Source organism: Zeugodacus cucurbitae, chromosome 6 (assembly GCF_028554725.1).
Source record: "Zeugodacus cucurbitae isolate PBARC_wt_2022May chromosome 6, idZeuCucr1.2, whole genome shotgun sequence".
In the NCBI taxonomy this organism is placed as follows: Eukaryota; Metazoa; Arthropoda; class Insecta; order Diptera; family Tephritidae; genus Zeugodacus; species Zeugodacus cucurbitae.
The window spans coordinates 64,320,578-64,347,132 of NC_071671.1; the positions used below are offsets into that span (position 1 = coordinate 64,320,578).

Genomic DNA, 26,555 nt, shown 5'->3' on the forward strand with positions numbered 1-26,555 from the left:
TTGAAGCAGTATCGGTCTACTTATGCTTGAAAACCGTCGAAAATTGGGTTCAAAGTCTGGAGGTTGTAGAAATCGAGTTCCATACATCGAATGTATTTTCACGGGAATAAATTTTTGTAGCAATTTTATTGAAAACCCCTTAATAAGTATTGAATTAGGATTATCACTTTATGTTGATTGCATTTGTCAAACAGCTGGCAACGCTTTGCGGAAAATTATTCTGTAATATTTCATTTATTTATTTTTGAATTTATTACATAATTCCCAAACAGCTGGCAACACTATTCTCAAAAATACTTTATTTTCACTGTACTTATATACATATGTTAAAACACGTATTCTGTAATTTTATTTTTCTTTTGGTGGTTTGCTATTGTTTTGCTCTTGACCTCTATATCCAATGCCTTTGTTACATGATATTATGGATTGCATAAGTATAATATCATATTTTTTGTTCGCCTCCATACGATATAGGGACCCTTTTAGAATTCTGCATCGATAGTAAAATTTTAAATTTTTGGTCGAAAAGTTCGATTTATGGAAGGAAAATTGTAGGCAATCCGACTTCTATCGCCAATTCAAGAGTTCGAGTTATGGATAACTTCGAGTTATGGAAATTCGAGCTATGGAAATTCAACTGTATTTCAACTATAAGTCTTTTTAAACATCTTTAGCCTAATACCCATACTCTTTTAAAAATATATTTCCAACAGCAAACATTACTAAAGCTTATTTTTCTGCCCCTAGTACAGTTATTATATCATTTTATTCACTTTTTCAAAACAACATATTGAAACAGGTGGCAACATCTGCAAAGATATACTTTCAACTTTGATCTCTCCTTAATCTCTCAATCTCTCTCTTCCCACTTTTGTGTTTTCTATAGTAAAGAAAAAAACTTGAAAAATATTTAAATGTTTGTTTAATTATATTTATTGTAAATACATATACATATTCTACAATTCATATTCGGGCAATATAAGACACATTATCAGCATAATATATTATAATATATGCAATTAAAATACATACATATTATATAAATAATATTTTTTTTGTTTTAAACTTAAGATCAATTCGAAAGCTATGATTTATTCAAAATCCTAATGAAAATATCACTACAAAAGCGCAAACATACAAAATTCGTGTTTGGAACGCAAATCTTAACACAAAAAAAAAAATAAATATATAAAACTTGTGTGTAAAGTATTATTTATAAATAATTTTCAATTCGATATTCGAAGAAAATAGATATTGGAATCTATGTGCTCGTTGGCAGTTCCGTGGTTACTTCAACTTCCGTGGCTATGTTTATGGGATTATTGAATTCGATGTGATCGCGATTGAGTGATTCATCTGAAATGAGTTAGAAAAACAATATTTATTGAAGGCCAGACAATTATAGATAAAATTGTATAACAAAATTAGGTTATTGTTGGTTAAAAATTTATTATATACAACTGAATAGATAAATCCTTTGAAGCCGATGCCACATCTTAACCCTCTAATGTTTTATAAGGGTTGCTTTGAGCCGTTTTTGAAAGAATTTCTTAAAGACATATCTACTGAATCATTTCAAAGAAATATATAGTAATTATTTCGACCTTAAATATCGCGCCACAGCTTTTCACAGAAAATTCTAGATAATAAATAAAATTGGACTTTAGAGAGTTACAGTGTTCAAAGAAAATATTATTTCAAACTAATTTCCAAAGAGTTTACTGAATAAATCTGAATTTAAAAGGTTTAAAAAGTTTTTTGTACAAGCTCTTCAACCTTTGTTGCTTTTAAAATTGAGGTTTTGTTGAAAGTTTAAAATTCATAAACTGTAAAAAATCAATAATATTTTTAATAAACATTTTCCATATATCCATTAAATCCCTATTCTCTCACCTTCGACATGCTGCTGCTCAAAGTCCATTATACTCTTCACAATGGTATTAATGAAATCCTGTGTGATTGTCTCCGTGATATTTACGGGGTCGAAGTAGAGATAACTACGCCGTTGTCGTACGCTCTCCACCGTAGGCTCCACAAGTTCGTCCGGCGTCAGCACATCGTACGACGGCACCGAACGGCGACTGCGAAACAAGGCCAAACTGATGTGCGACTGCTGCAACGGTATATTGTCTGGCCCAAATTCCAAGCACTTGCCATTGACGCAATAACGTTCTTCGGTGTTTGAGCATTTAGTACCCAACGGAAAGTGCCCATACCGGCCATTCACCAAATAGAAGCGATACTTAATGGATTCATCCTGACAGCCGACACGGCAACTCCGATCCGGCTCATCAACACTCGCCGCAATTTGCGTGCCATAGCCAGAGAGACCGCGCACCTTCAGCTTGTAGCGCGCACAAGTGTGTTCCGCGTGTTCGGTGGCCGACAGCAGGCGTTCACAAGGCTGCAATAATTCAAACATAAATTTTCCAAATTAATATTACAAAAAAGCTTAAAGGAGAAACATTTATTGCCGCACAAAAGTTGCGCTCCAATTTAATAACTTCATACCTTGGCGGTATGCGTGCACAGCTGTATATTATTGGCACTAGTGCGGCGCGAGGTCACCACTTGAATGCCCTTCGATTTGGCCATACAACTTGAATGACAACCCGATTTGACAATCCATTCTGGTTCCACTATTGCCGCCGCCGACGCTGCCGTGTCCATGGCTACCAAAGAAGCCGAGACGGGAGGTGGCGGCTTCGGTGGCTGTGGCTGCGCCACGGGTTGTGCTGAGTCGCGCAGCGGATAATTGTATTTATTCCACGGTTGATAGACGCCCGTTTTACGTTTGTAGGGCGATTCACGTTCCTGACCATGGAAACTGCGTACAGCCACCTCTGCATTAAAAGTCGAATAATAAATACTACTTTTTTTTTAAATGCATCGAAATTGCTCACCATTCTCATATTTACTGCGGTATGTTGTTGGCGCATAGATATTGTACTGTGGTATGTTATTGTTGTTGTTATTGAAATTTTTATTATAATTTAAATTATTGCCGCTGGCTGTGGTTGCATGCACCATATTGTAGCGCCGGCTCTCCGATTCCTCGGCACGTGCCGGTGACGTCCGTCGTTGTTCACACAAATGCGGATCCAATTTATTGTAATTTTGTGTCGAATTGTCGCACGAGAACTTCTCACATCGCCCACCAATGCAATATGATATATCTTCGGCCTTGTAAAGTGTTGTACGGCAAGTGGTGCCGTCAGGAAAAGTCCAGCGACGCGTTTTTGTGCCATTCGTTTTTGTGCGACAGTATACCTTGCAGGATTCCTCTACAGAAATGTGCGGTATGTCATAAAAATGTAATTCAAATATATTTCTGTTACCCACCTATATCGCCTATTATTTGCACGCCCTCGCCTGTCAACTCAACGTCCGACTTTTGTGCACGACTGCATTTGTCGTAAGCGAATTCTTCAATTGTCATCACAATTTTCAGACTGTAACAATCTTTGGCTACACAAGTTTCATATTTGTGATCACGTCCGAGGCAACGTCGATAGTGGTCGATACATCTACGTGAGTAGGTTCGTAGACCGGTGCTGCCTTCAAGTAGACGACGCGAAGGTCCATATAGACAACCGGATGCACAGTCGCTCGCCTCGCTCCATTCACTCCAACTCAAAGGCTAAAAATAAAAATATTTAAAGTTCTGAATTTATATTCGAACACTAAACGATATACAAAAAAGTACGCCTTAGAAGTCAAAGAGGTATCATGTATGAAATGGAGAAGAACTCGCGTCTCCATACAATCAAAACTGAGATACAGGTAACTAAACTTCGTTTCTCATAGAGATTATGGTATGGTTCCATAGAACTATGTTCCACAAGCCTAGTATATTAGCGATTCAGGGATTCATCTTATAGGGTTTTCGTAGTTCTTCGAGGAATCTTACACAATAGGCTTTCGGACTGATACATAGTATACACCAATAATATTGGTCACTCACCTTATTGTAGTTGTATTCGTGCAACAAATGACCCATCTTACTTGATTCCAGAAAATTCGACTTATCATAACCCACTTTGGTAGCTGTGGATATAAGCTTAGGTGTATGGTAGGACTCCGTATAGGCAGGGCGTATCACACAAGTACCGCTACGACACCACTGCAATGCAAAATAAACGTTATTTGGAACAAAAACAACAAAACACCGAGAAAACCAACCATATTTGATCCGCAAGTGGTACCCTCCAAAGCCGGATGCGAAGTCCAAGTATGGCGATCGCGCTGACAGTGTAAGTCTGTGCAAATATCTGATTGCTTTTGGTTTTTCGCACGCATTGAAGGACGTCCATATTTAAGCATACACTGTTGATCGGCATCGAAACGTTCACCCGGCAGTATACCCTCAGCCGAGTGGTCCAAATTGTTGGCGAACTGACCGTGATCGAAGAGACAGCTGCCTAAACCTTTTCTGAAGATAAAATATAATCAGAAAGTCTTCTTTCGTTATTAATTTTAACTTCCTCACCGCAAAAACGTTTCTAAATAATCACGCGAACAGTCCGACCATGTTGTCTTGCCGCTGCCCAGTGTGGGCGACATAATATAACGTGTGGGATCACAATTTCGTTCGTTTATTGTATCGTGACGCATGCCGAGACTACAAAAATTGTAAATAATTGTAATAAATAAAATATTTTACTGCATTCCGCATTGCACGAATGCACTCACTTATGTCCGATCTCGTGTGCTACAACGAAAACACTTTCGAAATGTTTGCCCTCGTTGATGGTGCATGAAGAAGTGTTTGTACACATACCAGACACTGGGGCCAGACCAACCACCTGACTGATCTTCTTACCGCCTTTATCTACCACATACAAATCCAGACCTGGAGGGAGGGGGAAATACTTTATACGTTTTTAAACACTAAAAAACTTTAATCTAGAAAGCAAACTATAGTCCCTAAGGGCTAAGCCTCGGGAAGAAGAAGAGTATACAAAATTCGATCGTTGTCTTTAGAAACCATATCTGAAATTCCAAATAACAATCAAGTTTCCACTTTCGATTGAAGCTTCTTCACTTCCCACACCCACCTGTTAAGATGACTGCATGATCATAGTGCATGGTGTCACTATCCTTCGGCGGATTCAAACGTTGCTGCCACTCACAAAAATTACTCAAATACGTGTCAATATCATCGGAACGCCGTAAACTGGACGGGTCATTGTAAAGTATCTCCAAACGTTTCAATACGAAATTAATACGACGCCCTAGGGAACGATCGTGATACAATAGTTGCACAGCATTTATCATTGCCAATACAAAACGTATCATTTGACTTTCGGTATTGTCGGGGAAATTCTTCGACATATGCTGGAAGAGATCACGATCAACAAAGATCGCTGTCTCAATATACAGATCTTGTGGTATTTTCGTACTGCCCGAAGCAATGTTACGACGCCGACGACGACGTGTACGCTTTTGATAGTCACCGTGTTCGTCATTATTTTTGTTTTTCTTAACGTTTTCTTCTTTGTTATTGTTGTTGTGCTGCAAATCGATGTGTTCAAGTAGTGTTGGCAGCGTTTGTTGTTGTTTATGGTGTTGGTGATGTTCTTTTTGTTTTCTTTGGCGTTGAGGCAGTTTCTGCGACTTCTGTTCATGGTACTGTTGATGCTGTGAATGTTGTTGTCGCTGTCGCTGACGTTTCAGTTGCTGCTGTTCGCCGTTGTGATGATGATGATAACTTGGCTTATAACGTAAATTTATAGCCACATATTTCTTTAATTTATCGCCTCTTCCATTGTGATGATATGTGTAGTTATGTGTTGTTCCGTCTTCCGCGAAATCTTCGTGCGCCTCATACCCGGTATTACGTACTGGACGTGTGGTGTACTCACTTACTGTATGTTCTAACGAGAAGTCGTTCAACTCGTTGAAGCCCTCCTCTTCAGGCTCAAACTGTACGCTAGCGTTGAGTACGCTTGCAGCCAATGGCATAACGGCAGATTCTCTGGTGTCTTTGGGCGGCAGGTGATAATTCGATTCGAGTATTACGTGAGTTGAGTTGCCAAAACGGGCAGGCAGTGGATGTATGATGTAGTTGGTGGAGTTGTGATGGAAAACGCCACGCTGGAATGGGGAAAGAAATTAAATTTCAATGAATACACTTAAGCTTATAGAATTAGCTATATTGGCGAATCGAACAACAACTGGACGATGAACAGAAACGTGACGAATCGTTGACAGCCGCCCTCTGATCAGGGAAGCTCTTCGGCTTTGGGTGTCTAAACGAAAATACCAAATAAACTGCGTCATGTATTGAGTGAAATACTGCCTTTTAATACATCCCTTTATATTCCTAGAAATTACTTTTTAATTTTTTTTAATGATATTCCATACATTATATGGCAAGTGACCCGTGCACTCTACTTTCCACTTATATGCCCAATCGGTTTGCTTTGCATATGAAGATACATAAATGCATACTAATAGTTAGCCACATCAACGGCAGCCGCGTGTCTAACTATTGTGGTTTACACCCCACACACACGCCCTCTTCCCAAAGCAACGCACACGCCACATCACAAATATGCCTTATCGCTTCGTTGGTTTTCCATTCATCATTGTTTTATTGTATTTATCTGGTATTTTTTTATTATTGTTATTGTTGCTACTTACCACATTTTCATCATCGCAAAGGTCAAGTGCTGAATTTTCATTACTGTAAAAGCAACGCTCATACCGCTCGGCTAATTTATGCGAATCCTCAATGAACTGCGTCGAGTTGGCATAGCGTCGGATGAATACAAAAGCGTCGTCGATTAGTTTCGGTGTCTGGCGTAGCTGTAGGTGCACCGATTGGTCGTTGTCTGTAAAAAAAATGCGAATAAATAAAGACAACAAAAGAGATTTAACAGTTATCTATGAATATTGAAAATGAAAAAAAGCGGCAAAGTTCGAAGTGTGCGGCGCAGTTGCAAAGAGACTGTGGAACAATGGGTGTATAAGACACTCGCCAAGCAAAAATAGATGCCATAAATGTAGTTGTATTTTTTTTTTTACATTTATCCCATATATGCTTGTAAATATTAATGCCGTAAGTGCGGCAGCTAGCGCTAGTTGCATGCAACAGTGATCACGCAGTAGCATTGCTGCACTCTGTTGCTTACACAAACCACATTTCCACTCATCTCACCGACACTTCAATTCAAGCTGCATTGACCGGAATAATAAGTATTGCTTCCGACGTCTCGAATAGCTTGGAACAAGATCAAAGAATACATTAAATCGCATGCGGTAATGAACTAAATACAAAGAAGAAGAACAGCGAATAATCGAAAGATATCACATTTGCTTGGAATGTGTTGTTGAAGATTACAACTAATAATTCAACTTTGTTCGCATAGGTTCAAGGTCCTAAGATGAATAATGGAGAAAATTCTTTATGTGCGATCTTCATACAGTTTCAGATCTCTATAAAGAACATATCAACTTTTTTATTGAAGGTAAGTTACACCCTGTTCAAACCGATTTCTAATAGAGCAATTAAGATAATAGATTTCACCATTAATTGTTCTCAATTTACCATACAATTAACTAATTGCCCAATTAATATTTAATTGAGATCATAATTATTCAAAAATCCTTATCATTTATCAGTTTAACAAAAGAGTACAATTCCAAATAAAAAAAATTACTAAAAAAACGAAATAGACTTCATATCAAATATAGAAATTATCAAAATAGAAAAAACAAAAGGAATTTGAATGATTTGATGACCTTAACACTAAATAAAGAGACGAGATTGAGTAACACACACAACAAATGAGTAGGACCACAGTTTACCAAATACTGTATCCAATATTTAACTCGAAGAATGTCAGTCAGAATCAGCGAATAGACAAGACACAAGAAAGGTTGTAATTTGGAATTCAGTTGAACCTAATGACACGTCCTATAAATCTTCAAAGATATAAACTACATTTCCTAACCTTACCGATCTACAAGAAAACCTTTAGATTTAAAGTATTGTTCACGCACAATAGATTTCTGCATAAAACTCTGTCAATAAGTAGCCAATAAGTAATCTAGTAAAGTTAAACACACAATCCAGCGGCAATTATCGTGCACAAAAAATAGCTTATCCAAGCTTAACGCCACAAACAAGCATTCATCTTGCATTGACTGCGCCAGCTGTCAATCTGCTGACACTTAAGAATGCGCTCAAGTCAGAGCACATCACAGCTGCAATGATTTCATGTACTCCGTGTGTCGTGATTAACTTACCTTTTATTTGCACAGAGACAACGTCCTCACTCGCCTGGCTTGCCGCTTGTGGTTGGGCGCCTTCGCTTTGACTCTGCGCTGCGGTGGCGCTGGTGTCAGAACGTTTGACACGATGCGATGATTTGTACGCTGCCTGTTGCTGCTGTTGTTGTGACATGAAAGCTGCCGGCGTTGCTGAATCAGCAGCAGCAACATTACTCGCTCCATCGTCGTCGACGCTGGCATCTGTTAGATGTTGCAAATGCACCAATTTGAGTGGACGCCCTGCAAGCAAAGATCGATGTCGATAATTATTTACAAATATATACATATGTTTGTGTATGTATGTGCACAATTGTTCTAAAAGGTTGAAAAGTAAACAATCAAGCGACATGGAAGTCACGCAGGAGCCGGAGTATATTTGCTGTCTGTCCATTTATAGCCTTTTGGCTTATATCAGCGTCTATCTATCTGTCTGCCTGTCTAAACGGCTAATCGTTTGTCTATTCAAGTACATTGCCTTTGGCAGTTTAGAGTATACAGTATACAAACACTGTTATCGATTGAAATTGAACATCGCTTTCAGTAGTGCGAGAATCTGTGCTGTCAGTATCGAGTGTATGCGTTTTATAGATTTATTACAAATTTATACATTGACCCTATATTTACAAGTAATTATTTACATCAGAAAATGTTTGTAACATTTTTATTTCTCATGCAAAGCAACATGTTCAGGCTTTCATAGATAATTTTATTCTACATTTGCCTGAAGAGCATACAAAAATAAAATAGTACTCATTATAGTATACAATGTAATAGACATTTTCGGGAAACCCCCTTATTCACAATTTTAATTTATATTTAGTAATCGACTGATTACAAAGTTGAATGACATCTCATCGTACTCGCTTATCAGTTCTATTTACATCACTATACACGTATTATTATTGATTTACTTAGAAGCTTAGCTTAAAATTAAATAAGCTTATCACTGATTTAGCAATATCATCATTTTCACTTTGTGAATGAACGAAACTGCATTATTGCAACATAAAAATCATAACAAAAACAAGTAGCAAGATAAGGAAGATACTGAGTGATCCATATCCCCCCAACAATGTTAGAAAAAGTGTCCACTTTCGTCCCATTCCCTTTTCTGAGTAAAATTTCCATACAAATTCGTTGGCTCGTAACGTCATAAACGAAAGGAACGATATTTCATTAAAAAATAAGGCCATATCAGCTTACTTATTCAAAATATGCGTCTATATTTCGTTTACCTTTCAATATTTACTAATGAAGTAATCTGACATTGCCTGGATAATTTTTTTTATTCTTTTACTTTTATTCTTAATTTTTGCCTAATTTCTTTACGTTTTTTTTTTCCTTTTTTGCTTATTCATCTACTCATTAACTCACCTTCTTTCACTTTTCCAAATATTAGTTCCTTTTCATGTTCTGCCAAATGGTCTGCAAGTGAACTTTCCTTAATCTGAAAATAAGAAAGAGAAACAGTTTGATTAGTAAAAAATTTTAAAAACTATTAAATGAGTATTAAAAAAAATTAATAGTTAAAAAAAATATATTAAAATTTTAACAAAGAAATATTGTTTTAGAATCCTAAGGAAGCCGGCAATCAATTTGATAAGAATGGAAATTCTTTACAACAATAAATTTAAGTATCATGTATGATTGGTCTCGATTACTTACTCCCACGCACCCCTTTCCTTCCTACCTACCTAACAATTTATAAACAGTATAACATACACATTCATTTAATAACTTTAAAGTATATATAATTCGCACTTTTGGAGTGAATATCAGACTGTATGAGACTTAGCAATCCATCTATGCTATTTCCCGAACCAATTTGTCCGATAACTATGAAATAAATGAACGTGTGTCTTTTCAATGTTAGGTCTACACACAAAACATAGGAATTCAGTTCTCGAGGCATCCTTCATAGAAACGAGATATCTAGCTTTGGAATCTAGGCCCCTTTTTATACCCTGAACAGGGTATATTAAGTTTGTCACGAAGTTTGTAACACCCAGAAAGAAGCGTCGGAGGCCCTATAAGGTATATATATAAACGATCAGTATGTTGAACTGAGTCGATTTAGCCATGTCCGTCTGTCTGTCTGTATATATACGAACTCTTCAGTTTTTAAGATATCGTTTTGAAATTTTGCAGGTGTTATTTTCTCTTCAAGAAGCTGCTTATTTGTCGGAAGTGCCGATATCGGACCACTATATCATATAGCTGCCACACAAACTGAACGATCTGAATCAAGGGCTTGTATGGAAAACTTCCGCATTTTACTACATATCTTCACGAAATTTGGTGCGAGTTATTGTTCATAGAAATAATTTAATCTCCGAAAAAATTGTTCAGATCGGTTCACTATAGCATATAGCTGCCATACAAACTGAACGATCGGAATCAAAGCCTTTGACGTGGTATCACGAAATTTGACATGGATTACTGCTTAAGGTAATACGAGTAATATAATCTCCGATGAAATTGTACATATCGGTTAACTATATAACCTTAATGTTTCTAGCAAACAACCCTGCTAAAAAGAATTAATAAAATGTTTTATTTTTTACTTTTTCTTACGTCTTTAACACATAGTTTAAACACATAGTTACTAAAAGAAATGCACCTGTGAAGGGTATATTAGCTTCGGTACAGCCGAAGTTAACGTTTTTTCTTGTTTTAAATTGACTTTAAACTAATATTGAACCATTTACCTAAAACGTAATCTAAGAAAGAATGTGGTTTGTTCTCATATTTTGAGGTTAATGGAGGAGATCTGGATGCATATTTATTTAGCATATTTATCAGAGTCTTGTTGTATAATTTGATAAAATATATATATTTTTTGTCAATTAAGGAAGCCGGGAACAGTTTCTCGAAATGTCAAGCTAATGACGACCCAAGCAGCTAATGATTTACTTCCTAACACCAAGTTTTCGCACTCGAATACATACATGCATACTTGTTATAAACACGCAACAAAGAGTTAAGTTTCGACAACATTTGGAAGTGTTTTGAAATTTTCCATTCAATTTGGAAAATGACAAGAAATTTAATAAACAAAGTAAGTTGCAATTTTACGCAAATACGCGCTTGAACTTCAGCTGCAGATTTTGCCACTTAATTTGGAGAAGAAAGGAGGCGTAACCGCATAGCAATTGAAGCAAATGACAAAAACAACAACTACATTACGAGTTCTGAGTATGCTGACTTCCGCTAACTTCAAGCTCAAAGTTGAATTATAATATATGCATAGGCGTTGTACCAGCTATGTCAACAACAACATAATAAGAGCACCCAAACACAAAGAAGTGCCCAAAGCGACACGCAGAACTCACTAAACTATAAGCGTCTGCAACGAACCGTGAAGCGCAAAGCAGCAATATTTGTTGACGCGCTGCAACAATTGCCGCGGTAAACACCACTAATTGCCTGCAAGGGCATTGAAGGCTGGCTCCGAACTCAGATAGCAGGCAATAACAATAACAACAAGCAACAAGTTACAGAGTCAAAGCTTTTTTGCCGTTGTAGTTGGCAAAGAAGTGTGTGTTTGCGAATAAACCAAATTAAAATCATACAAATAAAAGCCGAATTAAACCGAAAACCATTGACGCATAGTAAACACGCATCAAATAACCCACACATGCGCACAAACAACCATCATCAAATGGTGTTGAAAAGTGCCGGAAAAGCACGCACGTATCCGAAGCACTTGAACTGTCTGAATGAATGTGCCAAAAAATAACACACCAACACAACAGTAATGAGCACAGCAATAGCAGCAACAACAACAACAACCAGTCAAGTACCAAAATCAGCGAACCGTAATAATAGAAACGTCAATGTTAGTCGGTGGCGGCGCTACAACCAGCGTCAGCTTCCGTAGCCGGCAAAAAGAGGTGGTAAGCCACCCATAATGGCCAGTAGCAGCTTAATTTATTTACAATTACGAGTATGTCACAGTCAGACGCTTACCACCGAGTATTTTTGTGCCGACGAAATAAGCACGCAAAGCCATATTTACATATAACTGAATATAGATGAGATCTTCGGAGAGTGGTTCAATGAGAACCTTACTTATAGAATTCGAATTTTCAACTAAACTAATGGAAATAAGATCTATATAATTGGGTGATTTCCGAATTGCTGGAAACCCAATGATCCATATGCTCATAACCCTCGATCCTCAATATATGAACGGCAATCTGTTATAAAATACAGGATATGTCGATATTGTAGACAGTTCTGATGATTAAAATAGTTTTGATAACTAAAAACCCAATTTTACTCATCTCAAAGTCCTGCCTAACTTTTGGGTAGATCAGTTAGTTAAGGTTTCAGGAGCAATAAAACTGTCCTGAGACTAGTGACAAACCTTTGAGGAACTCAATTGATATATTTATCATATTTTTCTTCGGTTCAAAATGATGTACTCTCCGAAAAGACTGTGTGCCACGGTCTTTCACGGTATACTTTTATAAACATCTTGACCCCTGAATATGACGTTGAACTTACAATTTAAACTTCTATTATCAGTTCATACTGTATTTTGCGGTAGACATATTGTATGTAGATTACCTTGTATTTTCTGAAGACATGTGCATAATTGAACATGCAATAATAAAATATGTAATTCTCCCAGGTGTGTATATATTATTTAATATCATTTCCAAAATTAACATCATCGAGTCTTTGTACTGGTTATCTAGAGTACAAACAATGGTTTCATGCTCGCGTGCATGCAATCGCTGTGTGAAAAGTTCTCATGCGCATGCGTAACTTGCTCAATGCTCTCATTTCCATAAATAATACATAATATATGATCTATATATATCTTTATCTATACATATATGTAATATATTATACATAAAGCACATATACAAGCTCATATATTCATTGTCAATTAGTTATTGTAAACACGTCGTCATTATAGTCTGCTCTCCTTTCCGTTCGTGATTCAAGTTAGAATTTTGCATTTGCGTATTTGCGATTTACCCATCTAAGTTCAGCTGGGTAAGTCATTATGTTGTTATATACCGGAACGAGCATATATAATTTCTTTGATGATATATTTACACATACTCTACATAATAAGGTACCTTTACCTTTCTTTGTGGCGCAATTTGTAGGCTTCGTATGCGGTCATTCAATTATTTTGCTCATTATATTGTTGCGCGCTTATTAGTTCATAGTTCTTCTACTTGTAATAATCATAAAATATAATATGATTTGTGTTGCTTAACGCAGGTCAATAACTTTTGGCATTATTACCGCGGTTCCAATTATATTTGTATTTATTTTAATTACCGTACTATAGTCTCGAAGCCTCGAAATCCAGCGCAGAATCACTCTTGCCAACAGGTGCTACTTTGGACTGAGTAGGCAGTTAAACAGTAAAGTCCTCTCTCGACGAACCAGTACGAGTCGTCATTATAGTCTGCTCTCCTTTCCGTTCGTGATTCAAGTTAGAATTTTGCATTTGCGTATTTGCGATTTACCCATCTAAGTTCAGCTGGGTAAGTCATTATGTTGTTATATACCGGAACGAGCATATATAATTTCTTTGATGATATATTTACACATACTCTACATAATAAGGTACCTTTACCTTTCTTTGTGGCGCAATTTGTAGGCTTCGTATGCGGTCATTCAATTATTTTGCTCATTATATTGTTGCGCGCTTATTAGTTCATAGTTCTTCTACTTGTAATAATCATAAAATATAATATGATTTGTGTTGCTTAACGCAGGTCAATAACTTTTGGCATTATTACCGCGGTTCCAATTATATTTGTATTTATTTTAATTACCGTACTATAGTCTCGAAGCCTCGAAATCCAGCGCAGAATCACTCTTGCCAACAGGTGCTACTTTGGACTGAGTAGGCAGTTAAACAGTAAAGTCCTCTCTCGACGAACCAGTACGAGTCGTCATTATAGTCTGCTCTCCTTTCCGTTCGTGATTCAAGTTAGAATTTTGCATTTGCGTATTTGCGATTTACCCATCTAAGTTCAGCTGGGTAAGTCATTATGTTGTTATATACCGGAACGAGCATATATAATTTCTTTGATGATATATTTACACATACTCTACATAATAAGGTACCTTTACCTTTCTTTGTGGCGCAATTTGTAGGCTTCGTATGCGGTCATTCAATTATTTTGCTCATTATATTGTTGCGCGCTTATTAGTTCATAGTTCTTCTACTTGTAATAATCATAAAATATAATATGATTTGTGTTGCTTAACGCAGGTCAATAACTTTTGGCATTATTACCGCGGTTCCAATTATATTTGTATTTATTTTAATTACCGTACTATAGTCTCGAAGCCTCGAAATCCAGCGCAGAATCACTCTTGCCAACAGGTGCTACTTTGGACTGAGTAGGCAGTTAAACAGTAAAGTCCTCTCTCGACGAACCAAAATCAAACTCTACAAGTCGCTTATCATTCCCGTCCTGCTTTATGGTGCAGAAGCTTGGACGATGTCAACATCAGATGAGACGACACTAGGAGTTTTCGAGAGGAAAATTTTGCGCAAGATTTCTGGTCCTCAGAACATTGGCAATGGCGAATACCGCAGACGATGGAACGATGGGCTGTACGAGTTATACGACGACATTGACATAGTTCAGCGAATAAAAAGACAGCGGCTACGCTGGCTAGGTCATGTTGTCCGAATGGACGAAAACACTCCATTTCGATGCAGTACCCGCCGGAGGAAGCCGAGGAAGGGGAAGGCCTTCACTCCGTTGGAGGGACCAGGTGAAGAGCGACCTGGTTACTCTTGGAATCTCCAACTGGCGCCGAACTGCAAAGGAAAGAGAGGAGTGGCGCGCTCTCATCGATTCGGCTATAACCGGCTAAACGGTTGAACGCCAATCACATACATACATACTATAGTTGACTTATATCGCCATTTTTTGGAATTTAGCGAATCAAACAAGCCACTGGTATAAATCAAACAGATAGTACAGATGATATAAAACAAGCAGTTATACCACTTTATGTGACATCTTGCAATGAGCGCGATTGAATTATTTTGATGTAGTTTTAAATTTTTCGACCAGAGAGCAGAGCTCAAACATGGCGCCCAGAGAAGGGCGACTCAACTACGTTTAATTTTATTGAAATATGCTTCGATCTACATTATACCTGTTGAGATCCTTAGATCCACATTATTCCTGTTGGTTTATTATCTTAACATTTAAAAAGACCCATAGCGTTAAATACTTTTTGATGTATATATGTACATATATTATTTCTGGAAACACCTACGACCTCCATTTCTCTCTCTTTCTCTCTCCCGAGTCAAACGATCAACGATCTAAGCTGATGTCGTTGCCCAGCAGTTATTCGCACACACTTTTATGACCCTGATAATTACATCGTCTCCGATTACTTAATCGATTCACATGAGTCAATAAAATTGTCATGCCATTAGAATTGTTTCGCATGCGTTTGCTTGAACTGTGACACTTAGAATGTAATCTGCGGCGATTCATTAGTGCTCGTTTGAAAGATGCGATCATTAAAAAACATTGAAAGGCGTATTTAGATTGATAGAAACATATGTATCTTTGTATATTTGTAAATAGATACTCAGCAGGAAAATCTACTAATTTAAAACTGGTTTAGTTACGATTCAGGTTAACGCTCTTTTAAATAAGAATCCTTTCTAGAACTGCCCTCTGAAGAGTCCATTGACAATTATTTCTTATCTTAGTTAGTTAGTACTAATGCGAAGTAGACAAAAGTTATCCTACTGACAATTATAGGTGAAAGTGTTGTAGATTTGCTCCTGTAAAAGCTCGGGTTGTGGCTAAATAGTTTGAAGCGTCTGCGTCATATTTGTTAGGTCTTGAAACGATATATTAAATCTTTGTTCTTTATTGCAATATATACATTTTTTTAAATATTCTATTTACTTATTTTCCTACCGGATAGCTATATAAAATATGCGAAATAAAACATGAAAGATCTTTACTCATGCACATGCTTCCTAAATATGTATGTATATATGTAAATATAATCACATGCATTAATCGAAAAGCGCATCTGAGGCGTTCCTAGTAATGAATATGCTGCACATGTCCAAAAAAATAACATATCTACATATAATCACGATATATTGCAATATTTTGCAATTACGAAAAAGTTGCTTAAGAATAATGTTTAAACAACAATTAATTTCTATGGAATAATAGACAAAACCCTGCAGATGTGAAAATTATTATTGTAAGAATACAAAGTCAACATCAGCAAGTGTGAAGACAATTAAGCGTTGTGCTTCATTATTTCACATGAAAGAATGTGTCTATGAAGTAGCAATTGCAAATTGCAAGCACAATAATAACAACAACAACTAGCAGGCGGCAAGTGTGAATGCACCACGCGAATTATTTGCCAATTCTGCGATTTCGTCTGTCAAGTGTCAAAATACAGTTATGCCGAAAAATAAGACAAGCGCTGGGCAATAAAAAAAAATTTGCGAAAATCAAAAAACTACTGAATTCCACTTGCAGGCATAAAAAACATTCAATATTACGTGTTGCACGTTTCGAAAAAAAAATTACAAACACACACACAAAATGCGGCGCTATTTTCACCTTCGTAGGTGTGTAGCGCTCGACAAGACGCCAATTGTCAATTGGTGCCGTCAGTGCGGCTGTTGCTGTTATTTTTAGCGTTGTTAACTCTAATTGCACTTGGATTAGTTGACGCCATGCAAATACGCTGGCGTTTGCGCGCACCCGGCTGTCGACGCCGCAGTAGAGTTCATTAAACGCAAAATTAATATTTTTGTGCAAATCACTATTTGTTTTTGTTTATTATTCACTTTAAGCTTCTCGTTAGCAAAATCAAGTATTTTGTTGATATTTTTTGGCATTTTATGTGCAGTATTAAATAGTATATAGATATTCATATGATTTGGCAACGAAATTTTCAACTTCAATTAATTTGAGGTAAACTGAAATCGCTTTATCAATAAATGAGAGTGTCTTTATCCGTATCCAGTAGATGGTTTTTCAACTATTCAAGTAGAAGTCTACTAAAACTTCCTCGCATATATGAGCCCCAATATATAATCTAAGGTAAGGAAAAGAACTGCTATGCCCTATCTTTCAATTCGTTCCACCTTCTTGTAAAGAATTATCCATAAGAATAAAATTTCGATGGAAGTTTATAAAATCCCATCCCTTATCCTGGATTAGAAGTACCAAACTGTCGGAAGCATCTAGGTCTGTAGAAAATTAGAAATTTTTTATTCGGTTCCTGTTTGTCAGTAAATTAAATGCTTTTATAAATATACCATTGAAACTAATCCCCGATTGGAATTCCGAAAAAAGCCGAAACTAACAAAACTTTCCGAAATTCAGTAAAACATTAGGCGACTATCAATAGGTCATCCAATATTAACCCTGGACATCTTAATGTTGTCAAAACATAAAATTATCGCCACCGGCCGTGCGCTTTGGGTCGATTAAGGTTAAAAGATCCTTTCAAGTGATTTATGCTCACCATGAACAGGACTTATATAATCTATTTGGGGAGTACAGAATATTTTTAGCACACCTGCTTCACTCCCTATGGTTCTACTTTTATGCGCAATAATGAAGTTTTTATTAGCTCTCTAAAATGAGTTTCAATCAGCCGCTTAATTTAATCAATTAAAAAGTTTTCCTTGTTCAGACAGCTCCTTAAATTAATCAATTAAGAAATGCCGATGGTCGGACACCTTCTTAATTAATTAAATCAAGAAATTTCCTTTATTCAGACAGCTAAGATTTAGTCAATTAAGAAACTTCCAATGTTCAGGTCATAATTTGTCAATTAGTATTTTACTATATTTCGTATTAAATTAAAGAGCTGTCTAAAATGACAGAAGACATGATCGATTTCTCTAGTACCAACTATAGCAAATGACAGTAGGTTTATTTTCATTAGTGTGACATAGTGAGTAGCATACAAGAGACAAGATTTAAAAAAGGTCATTAATTAGAAAAAAATAATATTTCTATATTCTTATCTGCAAGTGTAGTCACACCATTTTCCCTCCAGCTCTACTACTGCATATTCTTGTTTACGTTTTCAAGACAACAACAGTAATTGCATGACTCAACTTATGACATTATGGTACTGCGTTTCTAGGCGACTTTTTTGGCGATTTCTTTTCGTCAACACTGCACTTTTTACCAACACCCCAAAAAAACTGTAAAAATATTGTGCATAAACAGTAAATAAATGTAAACATAACAGTATATATTATATATCGCCTGATAATCACCTGTTCGGTTGTAAAGTAGAGTAGTGTTATGTCTGTGAGCAGATAGTGTAAGAGGTCATTTACTTATGTATGTATTATATATGAAATAAGAGGCGTAAATGGTGTCATTTTTGATAGTTTTATTTTATTTGGTTTTTGTTTTTTCACATTTTCTTAAACACGCGTCATAATTTTATATATTGAAACCGAATATCGCATACAAGTAATCGTACTGAGTATTCAATTACATGTCGCATATTCAATTGCTGCTCAATAACTCGATAGTCTCAACGCAGCAATGTAAATCGTTATTGAATTTAATTTTTAAATGATTACAACTAATTAAATTTAATTTATGTGATTCAATTAAAATAATGAGTCAGTTTACCTACTTGTCTTAAAAATATAAACATTACTTTGCAATTTGTGCGTATTGAATCCAATCAACGAATGCTAAAATGAATGTAACTACCATTAAAGCTGAAAATTTATGCCTATCAGCCAAGTTAAGTGCGAACAATCCATCTAAAAGATTTATAAGATTTAATCATATGTATGTAATTGTGTGCAGCAGCTGACAAGTCATCAGCACAAGCGACAGCACTGATGTGCATAGTAATATATCAAGTGACAATAGATCAGATGGATGCCTATGTAAATAATTAAGGGTACAGGGTGGATCATATGTAAACATCAAATTACTTTTCAAAAAATAGACCCGATAATTGATGAGTGGGAATTAGAAATCTGCAGTGGTCAAATATGGAGATCTGTATGATCCATTAAAGTAAATTTTGAACAGTTTCATATTGAAACTATATCATTTTTTTGGATTCTTATTAGACGGTGTGAAATGAGCCCATCTCTTAAAAGGGGAATTTTATAATTTCAGAGCCCTGTTTCGGTGTCAATCGAGAATTGTGCTCAATTAGTGATTCAATGTTTACATGCCGAACCAGTCCAATAACTAACATGAGCTGGCGCACCCTGTATATGTAACATTTTACAAATAGTCAAGTCATTAATTTGAATAATTCTCGTTGTAGGATTTATTAGAGGATTTAATTGTCAGCCTTGACTTATTGTCGTACAACATGTGAATGAAATAATCGACTCATTTAAACGCTATGAAGGCGATTAATTTGTGGCACCTTTATTCGAATAATCGTTGTTTATTCTAAAATGATACCTTTTTTATATTTATATTGAGCAAAGGAAGGAAATATGTGTAAAAAATAAATAAAGTTAATCGCATGAAAAAAATGTGAATGAAAAATGTGTACGATAGATGGCACTGTAATCAAAATATATCTTATAAGCTATATGTTATTAATAATAAGGAATATACATATATTATCGGGAATGGGATGGATTTATAGATCAAAGCGCGGTTCTCGTAACATTATATAAGAAATACGAGGGCTGCTATATATATTTCTGTCCTAGGCAACACTAAGTGTTGCCAGGTGCAATCTCACATTTCCATTGGAAAGTTTGACATTTTTTAGCATAACATCAATCAGAACGTTTTGTCATTTAATCGTGAATTGTTTTATTTACAGGTAATTAAAAAATTCATCTCGGCCAAAAAATGGAATTAACTCGTGAACATTTTCGTACGATCATTTTTCACAACTTTCGACGTGGATTATCGCGACAAGAGTGCATCGATGAACTAAAATCTTTGTATGGCTATGAAGCACCATCCTATAGCACTGTGAAAAACTGGTACAACGAATTCAATCGTGGCCGACGCTCGCTCAAAGACGAATTCCGTGAAGGTCGTCCAAAAACAGCCGTTGTGCCAGAAAACATCGATGCCGTACGTGAACTGATAATGCAAGACCGTCATGTAACATACCTTCAGATAGAGGCATGCCCATGCATTTCTCCCACCAGCATACATTCGATATTGCATGAACACCTGGCCGTAAAAAAGGTTTGTTCTCGTTGGATCCCGCTCAAAAAAAGTGCTTCGAAAATTGGTTTGAGCGCTTGCAAAAGTGGAGAATATTTTGAAAAACAATAAAACCATTTTCGTTGATAAATATTCATATTTTCATTATTAGGCCAGAAATATATATAGCAGCCCTCGTATAACTTGTATGCCGTAGTATATTTCACTTTTATTATCGCTTCAAGGAAGAAAATAGTAAACTCAAACTGAGATTTTTGATGAATTCAATATTAATTGTTTGGTGAATTGACCTACTATATACCGATTTGAATACAATAAAGATATGTAATATATCACATTTTCCTCATACGCTATAAAACTATTGGTTACAAGTCAAAATCTCTTCCACGAGGAAAAAAAGACACATTTCAAGTTATTTGCATATAAAATAATAAATTCACTGTAATAAAAATTAAATCGGTAGACACTTTTCAAATGTAATAAATTCGCATGCGCACAGCTATAACTCAACATCAAAGCACACAAATAAACTCATACATGCCATACCTATAACAAGCGCGAGTGTATAAATAGGCTAATACCCTGAGACAATGTTCAACCTTCGTCGACTCCAGAAAAATGTAAATTCTTGGCCTTTGTTATTACAACGCTGCCAAGTATTTGGTTCATATTTACCACCATTTGTGGACTTGTATGTGTGTAAACCATTATACAACGAAGTTTTCTAGAATAGTTTTTTTTCTAAGCGACGCTTTTCATTAAATTGCTTGAGCTGCGTGGCACACTTTGTAACGCCTCAGAGATTCGCTTTGAGTTCACTATTTGCAGCAGCAATTTTTTTAACTTTGACTAATAAAAAAATGGCGATATGTAATACAGAAAGTGTTCTTTTTATCCACAAATCTGCTGTGGAAAATTCCATTGCAGCAGTTGGCAGAATTCTTTAATGGTAATAGCGCAACAAAAAGAATGGCGAAAAGTGGAAGATATAGAAGAATTATATTCTGTATTAAAGTATTTAATTATGAAAGTGGATTTATAGACGATTATCTTCATAATGTAATTAAATTAGTTTATTTCTCATCGTGCTCTTCAGTGCTTGAGACAATTAAACGCCGTTCAAAAGATTGAATATTGGGATTTTTAGATAATATGCTGTCTTCTGTCTTAGCAATTTTCTAGAGCAGAGATTTCAGGAGTGATTATGGTATCTAGCATAATACCTAATTAATTTTATTTTCTTTTCAGCAATCCTTGTTTGATAATATTCCAAGATCTCAGATCGTCTTTCTGGCATCCATAGTTTCAGCAACATTCGAAAGAGTCGAAAACTCTTCGATGGCCGGTGGCACCTGTATGAGACAACCCGTATCTAACACTTTTAAATGGCTGACTCATACTTCACTACAATATTAATTACCTACAAAAACTAATTAATTGCACTACCCACATTATATAATGCAAGTCAGTGTTTGCATAATCCCGCTATTTACTAAATATCACCCACAATTTTTTATCTTCACCAAATATGACTTCCAAGCGATTTTATAACTGCAAGCACATTTCATTTTCTTCGAAACGCAGCAAGTAGTTACCTAACCTATGAAATAATAACAATCATTACAGAAACCGCCAAGTACATCTAAACCAAAAACCAAAGAAAAAAATTAATTTAATGCATTTTTTTAATTTCTTTGGCGGTATTTACATAAATTACGTCAGTTTGGTCAAAAAGCGTGAAAATTTGTGCGAAGCGCAAAAGCAAAAGTAAATAAAAGTTGTCGTTTGCGGAGGAACTCAAGCAATTATAAGACGGCTTTAAATGACTGCAGTGTAGCTAAAGCAATCTGCAGTTCAATTAACAAGCATACTGTTAAATACTTTCTCCACTTAATTTCTTAGGGCTAATAAAGAATTGTGCAACTGTTACAAGAAATATAAAAGAGGCTTCATAATGAAGTAAAGATCTTAATCTAACGAAAATAAAAAATTTCAATTTTATCCTTATTAGTATATCTTATAGTCCTGGTTAACCTAATTGGAAAAATGTTTCATTGATTTACAATAAATGTAGACGATTTTTGCCCCACAGTTCTTTATGATTTTCATCAGTGGAGTGTATCCAGAACCTTCATCCAAAGGTCATTAGCCTAAACATACGCTAGATCATCATTCCTTAAAGAAACCGGGTGAATACATACGTCTGGTAGAGATGAAGAACAATACATTTGTTAACATGAAATAAACAGTCAACGAACTCTTAGTTTTGATCACTAGAGACCAAATAATGTTCACCTTGAAATCTTACAAAGAAAAAACTAGTTGGAGGCCATTGTCTGCATATGATCTTTATGAGGAACGGTGTTTGTCTGCTATCGACTGTAATAAAGTGTGTGTTTTTTTTCGAAACTATCAATTGTCATTTTTAATTCGTTCGGTATGTTTTCGTTTGAAGGTAGTTTAAAAATACCGTTAGTTCATAGAATTTATTTACCAACCACGTGGATGTTCTGGGCTTTTGAATGTCGCATGGGTATTTGAAGATTTAATGTTTTAATGTGGAACTTTTGTTTAATGTTCGCCAGACTTATTTATCTACACCTTTGATATAGGCTTTAATGTTATCTAACGAATAGCAGGATCTAGAAGTGTTTTAAGACAACCTCGAGCGTTTTGTGGATTTTATATGAGATATGAGAAAGATTTGTCTTAGAGGAAATGTGCTCGGAAACTAGCATTATCCACCGCTTTTGAAAAACAAAAACTTATTTTTTATAAAGGCCTGAATAAGCATCAAAGTCTAGCCCTATAATGTGTAGTTAACAGTCTCCTTGGTGCTCTTTTTATTGGGTATCTCGGGTAATATATGAAAAATCGTTACAATACTTCTTCGAATTATATCCCATTATGGTTCACCACTAATGATTGATTTGAATTCGACCATAGTTTAGGGTCCATTTCAATAATACCTTAAATGGCCTTAATTGACCTTCTTTGTGATCAAGTCTTCAAAATACAATATAAAACTTTAAAGGTTAAGAAATCTTTTGTCATTAGTAAGACCTTCTTTCATCAATAAGACCTTTACTTAACTTACACTTGTCTCATACTCTAGAACTTAAACTAGCTTGATAATGACCCAATTTAAGTACGACTAACTTACGATGGCCAAAAAGTAACCACGTCTGCAATTTAAACAAAAAAATCCGAGTAATATTTAGTCTTCGTTACACTGAGTTAATGTTTACAAGCATTTCAAAGTCAAAACAAAAGAACTGCTGACCCACAAGGGTACTCTTCTGTAGATGTAAATCAGGAAACGAACGAACAGAACTTACCTCGACACCATTCAGATGAACGCTGTGCTTCCGCGTGATATCGATGCGCAGACGGCGACCGCCAACAGCGCGAGGGCTAGCCTTCACGTTTGTGTTGCTGTTGGTAATACCGTTATTGTGGGTGCTGCTGCTGCTACTTCTACTGCCATCAGCTGCTTGGGGACCAACCACATTATTTTGACTCGCTGTGGCTTTGTTAAACCAACTGCGATTAACAACACCAGATTTGTTGTTGCTGTTGTTGCTACCAGCATTACTACTACTGGTGGGGTTGTTATTGTTGTTGTTGTTGTCGTGCACCGCACACTCAAAATGCAAACAATTCCAAATTAAAGTAGCAATTAAAATGAAAACGAAGCCACTAGGTGAGCACATCATCAAGCGTTGGCGTTTACGAACTTTTCAGCAACAACAAATATCAACAAAAACACTAAACAGTTATAAAAAAACGTTGAAAATGGAAAACGCAAAGCGCGGAAAAATGAAAGCAAAGCAAAGCTAACACAGCCATATGCAGCGCCGAGTGCAGAGGAGTAGGCGGCAGCGCGTGCGCTCAGCGTGACGTGGTGTTGCCGCTGCTGGTGAGCTGGGCATAAATGGGGGCAGCTCAGCCAACAACAGCAATAACAAAACAACAACAGCTGTTGCTCTAACTAATCCGTGTGCATTGCAGCTGATGTTAGGCATGCGATCACCACGCTGTGTGGAGCCAAGTTGGTGGGCCAACACCACTGCACTGCAAGCGCACGAAAAAGCGACTCCCGCTGTGTGGCTAAGCCAAGCTAATTGTTGTTGGTTGGTCTGGTCTGTCGTAGGGCTGCTTGATGGGCGTGCGCACGCAACAGCTGCGCGGGCGTAATTTTTGTTGTTACTGTTATTTGTTGTTGTTGCGATTTTCCAACAGTCAGCCGAATTTTTTTAGTTTTTTGCAGCGTCTCGATTTTTGCTTTTTTATGCTTTTGTTACTGTTGTAATTTTTGTTTATTTATACGCGTTTTTGTGTTGTTGTTGTTGTTGTGTAAAATATGTGCTGATTTTTGCTTTGATTTAAATTGCCTCAAAACATTGTTCAGCGTGTTGTTTAATTGTTGCTTTTATACTTATGCTGTTGCTATTAATTTGCGTTTACTTCTTCGAAGTTATTGCTGTTGTTGTTGTTATTCTTACTGTAATCGCTCGCTTTTTTGCACATAATTTAATTTTGCCAATGCGTTTTATTGCCACTGTGGTAGTTTTTGGTTTTTTGGTTTTTCTTTTTGTTTGTTTTTGTTTTAGTAATTTTTCACTTATTTAGCCTTTTCTTATTAGTTTTATTACTTTCGGTTGCTGGCTAGTTAATAACTGTTGCATAAATTTTTGTTGCCGTTGCTGCTTCGGATGTGGTGGCTTCTTTAGCTGCAATATGCGTTGGAGTATTAAGTTGGGTTGTTTTTTAAATAGGTGAAAAAATTTTAATGGATATTTTTGGAAGTTTAACTTGAGGAAGCGATCTAATATTTAACCGATTTCTAAGAATTCAGTAATATATTAACTAATTAACCACTGCAGAGGTTTTTGAAAAAAAAACTTTAAAAATCTAAAAACTTTCCTTTCATATTTTGAGACGTCTTCTAAATTAACTAGGAGGAGAAGTTACTAGGAGGAGAAGTAACTGTAATAGCTGATAAAAGTCATAGATCTCAAAATATAATACTTGTATTACGTACTACTACCAAACGATCCAGGCTTCGGCAAAATGCAAATTCGAAAAACTATATTTTTTTCTAACGGAAATGGCTCTAACATAAGAGGGAAAATATACTACAACTTCTCTTTTATTTTAAATAATTATATTATTGTATATGATAAACGTAATAAAATTGTTCAAAACCCTTAAAAAATATATTCCATAAATATGGGGACCATACTACACTAGGCTAAAGTGGTAATTTCGATCCTCATTATGCACTTTTTTGAAAACTCGAATAAAGCTACAGCTATTTTTAAACATAACCCGAGTCTACAAGGAACAACAAAATTGAAAACATTTTGTTCGCAGAATAATTTCAATGTTTTATTTTCGATTCTTTAGTTAGGTCTTATATCACAGAATTCGATCTTCTGAAGAGATGATGAGATGCTTTCGCGAAACCTAAGTTTATTTGTCAAAGTTGTAGATTAGTTATAGTTGGAGTTTCAATTGTCGTGTCCTTGCCTAGATTCTACTATATTTAGAGCAAATTACTGCAAGGAAATGCCTCTAAATACCAATACCAAAAGTCCTTCCTTCAATTCCATATTCCAATCATGACAAAGATACTACTTGACATCAAAATACTTCGAATTAGCTGAGATTTCAGAAATTTTCGAGACTTAAGTTTCGAAACCGAAGTATATCAAACTTAAATATATATTTTCAAAACACTTCCCGTTCCAGTACTATTCATACATAAAAAATTTAAATATTTCTCCCACAGAAGTGGCGACCCACCCTAATGTAGCTAAATTTACTGTAGTTATAGCCTCTATTAAAATTTCTTAAGCCACCTTTTGCGTTATTACAATTGTAATTCAGAGAAAAAAATGTGCAATTTCGAATTTCAAACATTTTTACTATTACAACAACACCAACAAAGCGCATTTAGCCACATATTGCCAAACTTAAGAGATCAAATTACAAGCCAGTATAATTTCTACATTTCTTTCTCTATTTAATTGCCAATAAACAAGCTACTTAATCTCTTTGAAAATGAGCTGCGTTAATGAAAAATAATTTGCACAT

General features: G+C 35.9%; 1 protein-coding gene across 2 annotated transcripts in view; it reads right to left on the reverse strand.

Annotated features, from left to right (window-relative positions):
* Positions 1-944: 944 nt before the first annotated feature.
* The window catches only part of LOC105209376 (uncharacterized), a 29,109-nt gene continuing 3,498 nt past the window's right edge, over positions 945-26,555 (reverse strand). For both annotated transcript variants that reach the window (XM_011179751.3, XM_054233431.1), the window contains exons 2-15: positions 23,795-25,189; positions 9,652-9,724; positions 8,254-8,517; positions 6,646-6,836; positions 5,058-6,096; positions 4,693-4,852; positions 4,490-4,621; positions 4,183-4,432; positions 3,965-4,123; positions 3,343-3,640; positions 2,904-3,284; positions 2,512-2,843; positions 1,894-2,404; positions 945-1,356 (exon numbers count right to left, since the gene is read on the reverse strand). In XM_011179751.3, the coding sequence (XP_011178053.1) occupies positions 1,262-1,356; positions 1,894-2,404; positions 2,512-2,843; positions 2,904-3,284; positions 3,343-3,640; positions 3,965-4,123; positions 4,183-4,432; positions 4,490-4,621; positions 4,693-4,852; positions 5,058-6,096; positions 6,646-6,836; positions 8,254-8,517; positions 9,652-9,724; positions 23,795-24,172 (4,263 nt within the window). In that variant the 5' untranslated portion in view covers positions 24,173-25,189 and the 3' untranslated portion in view covers positions 945-1,261. The remainder of the gene's footprint in view (positions 1,357-1,893; positions 2,405-2,511; positions 2,844-2,903; positions 3,285-3,342; positions 3,641-3,964; positions 4,124-4,182; positions 4,433-4,489; positions 4,622-4,692; positions 4,853-5,057; positions 6,097-6,645; positions 6,837-8,253; positions 8,518-9,651; positions 9,725-23,794; positions 25,190-26,555) is intronic.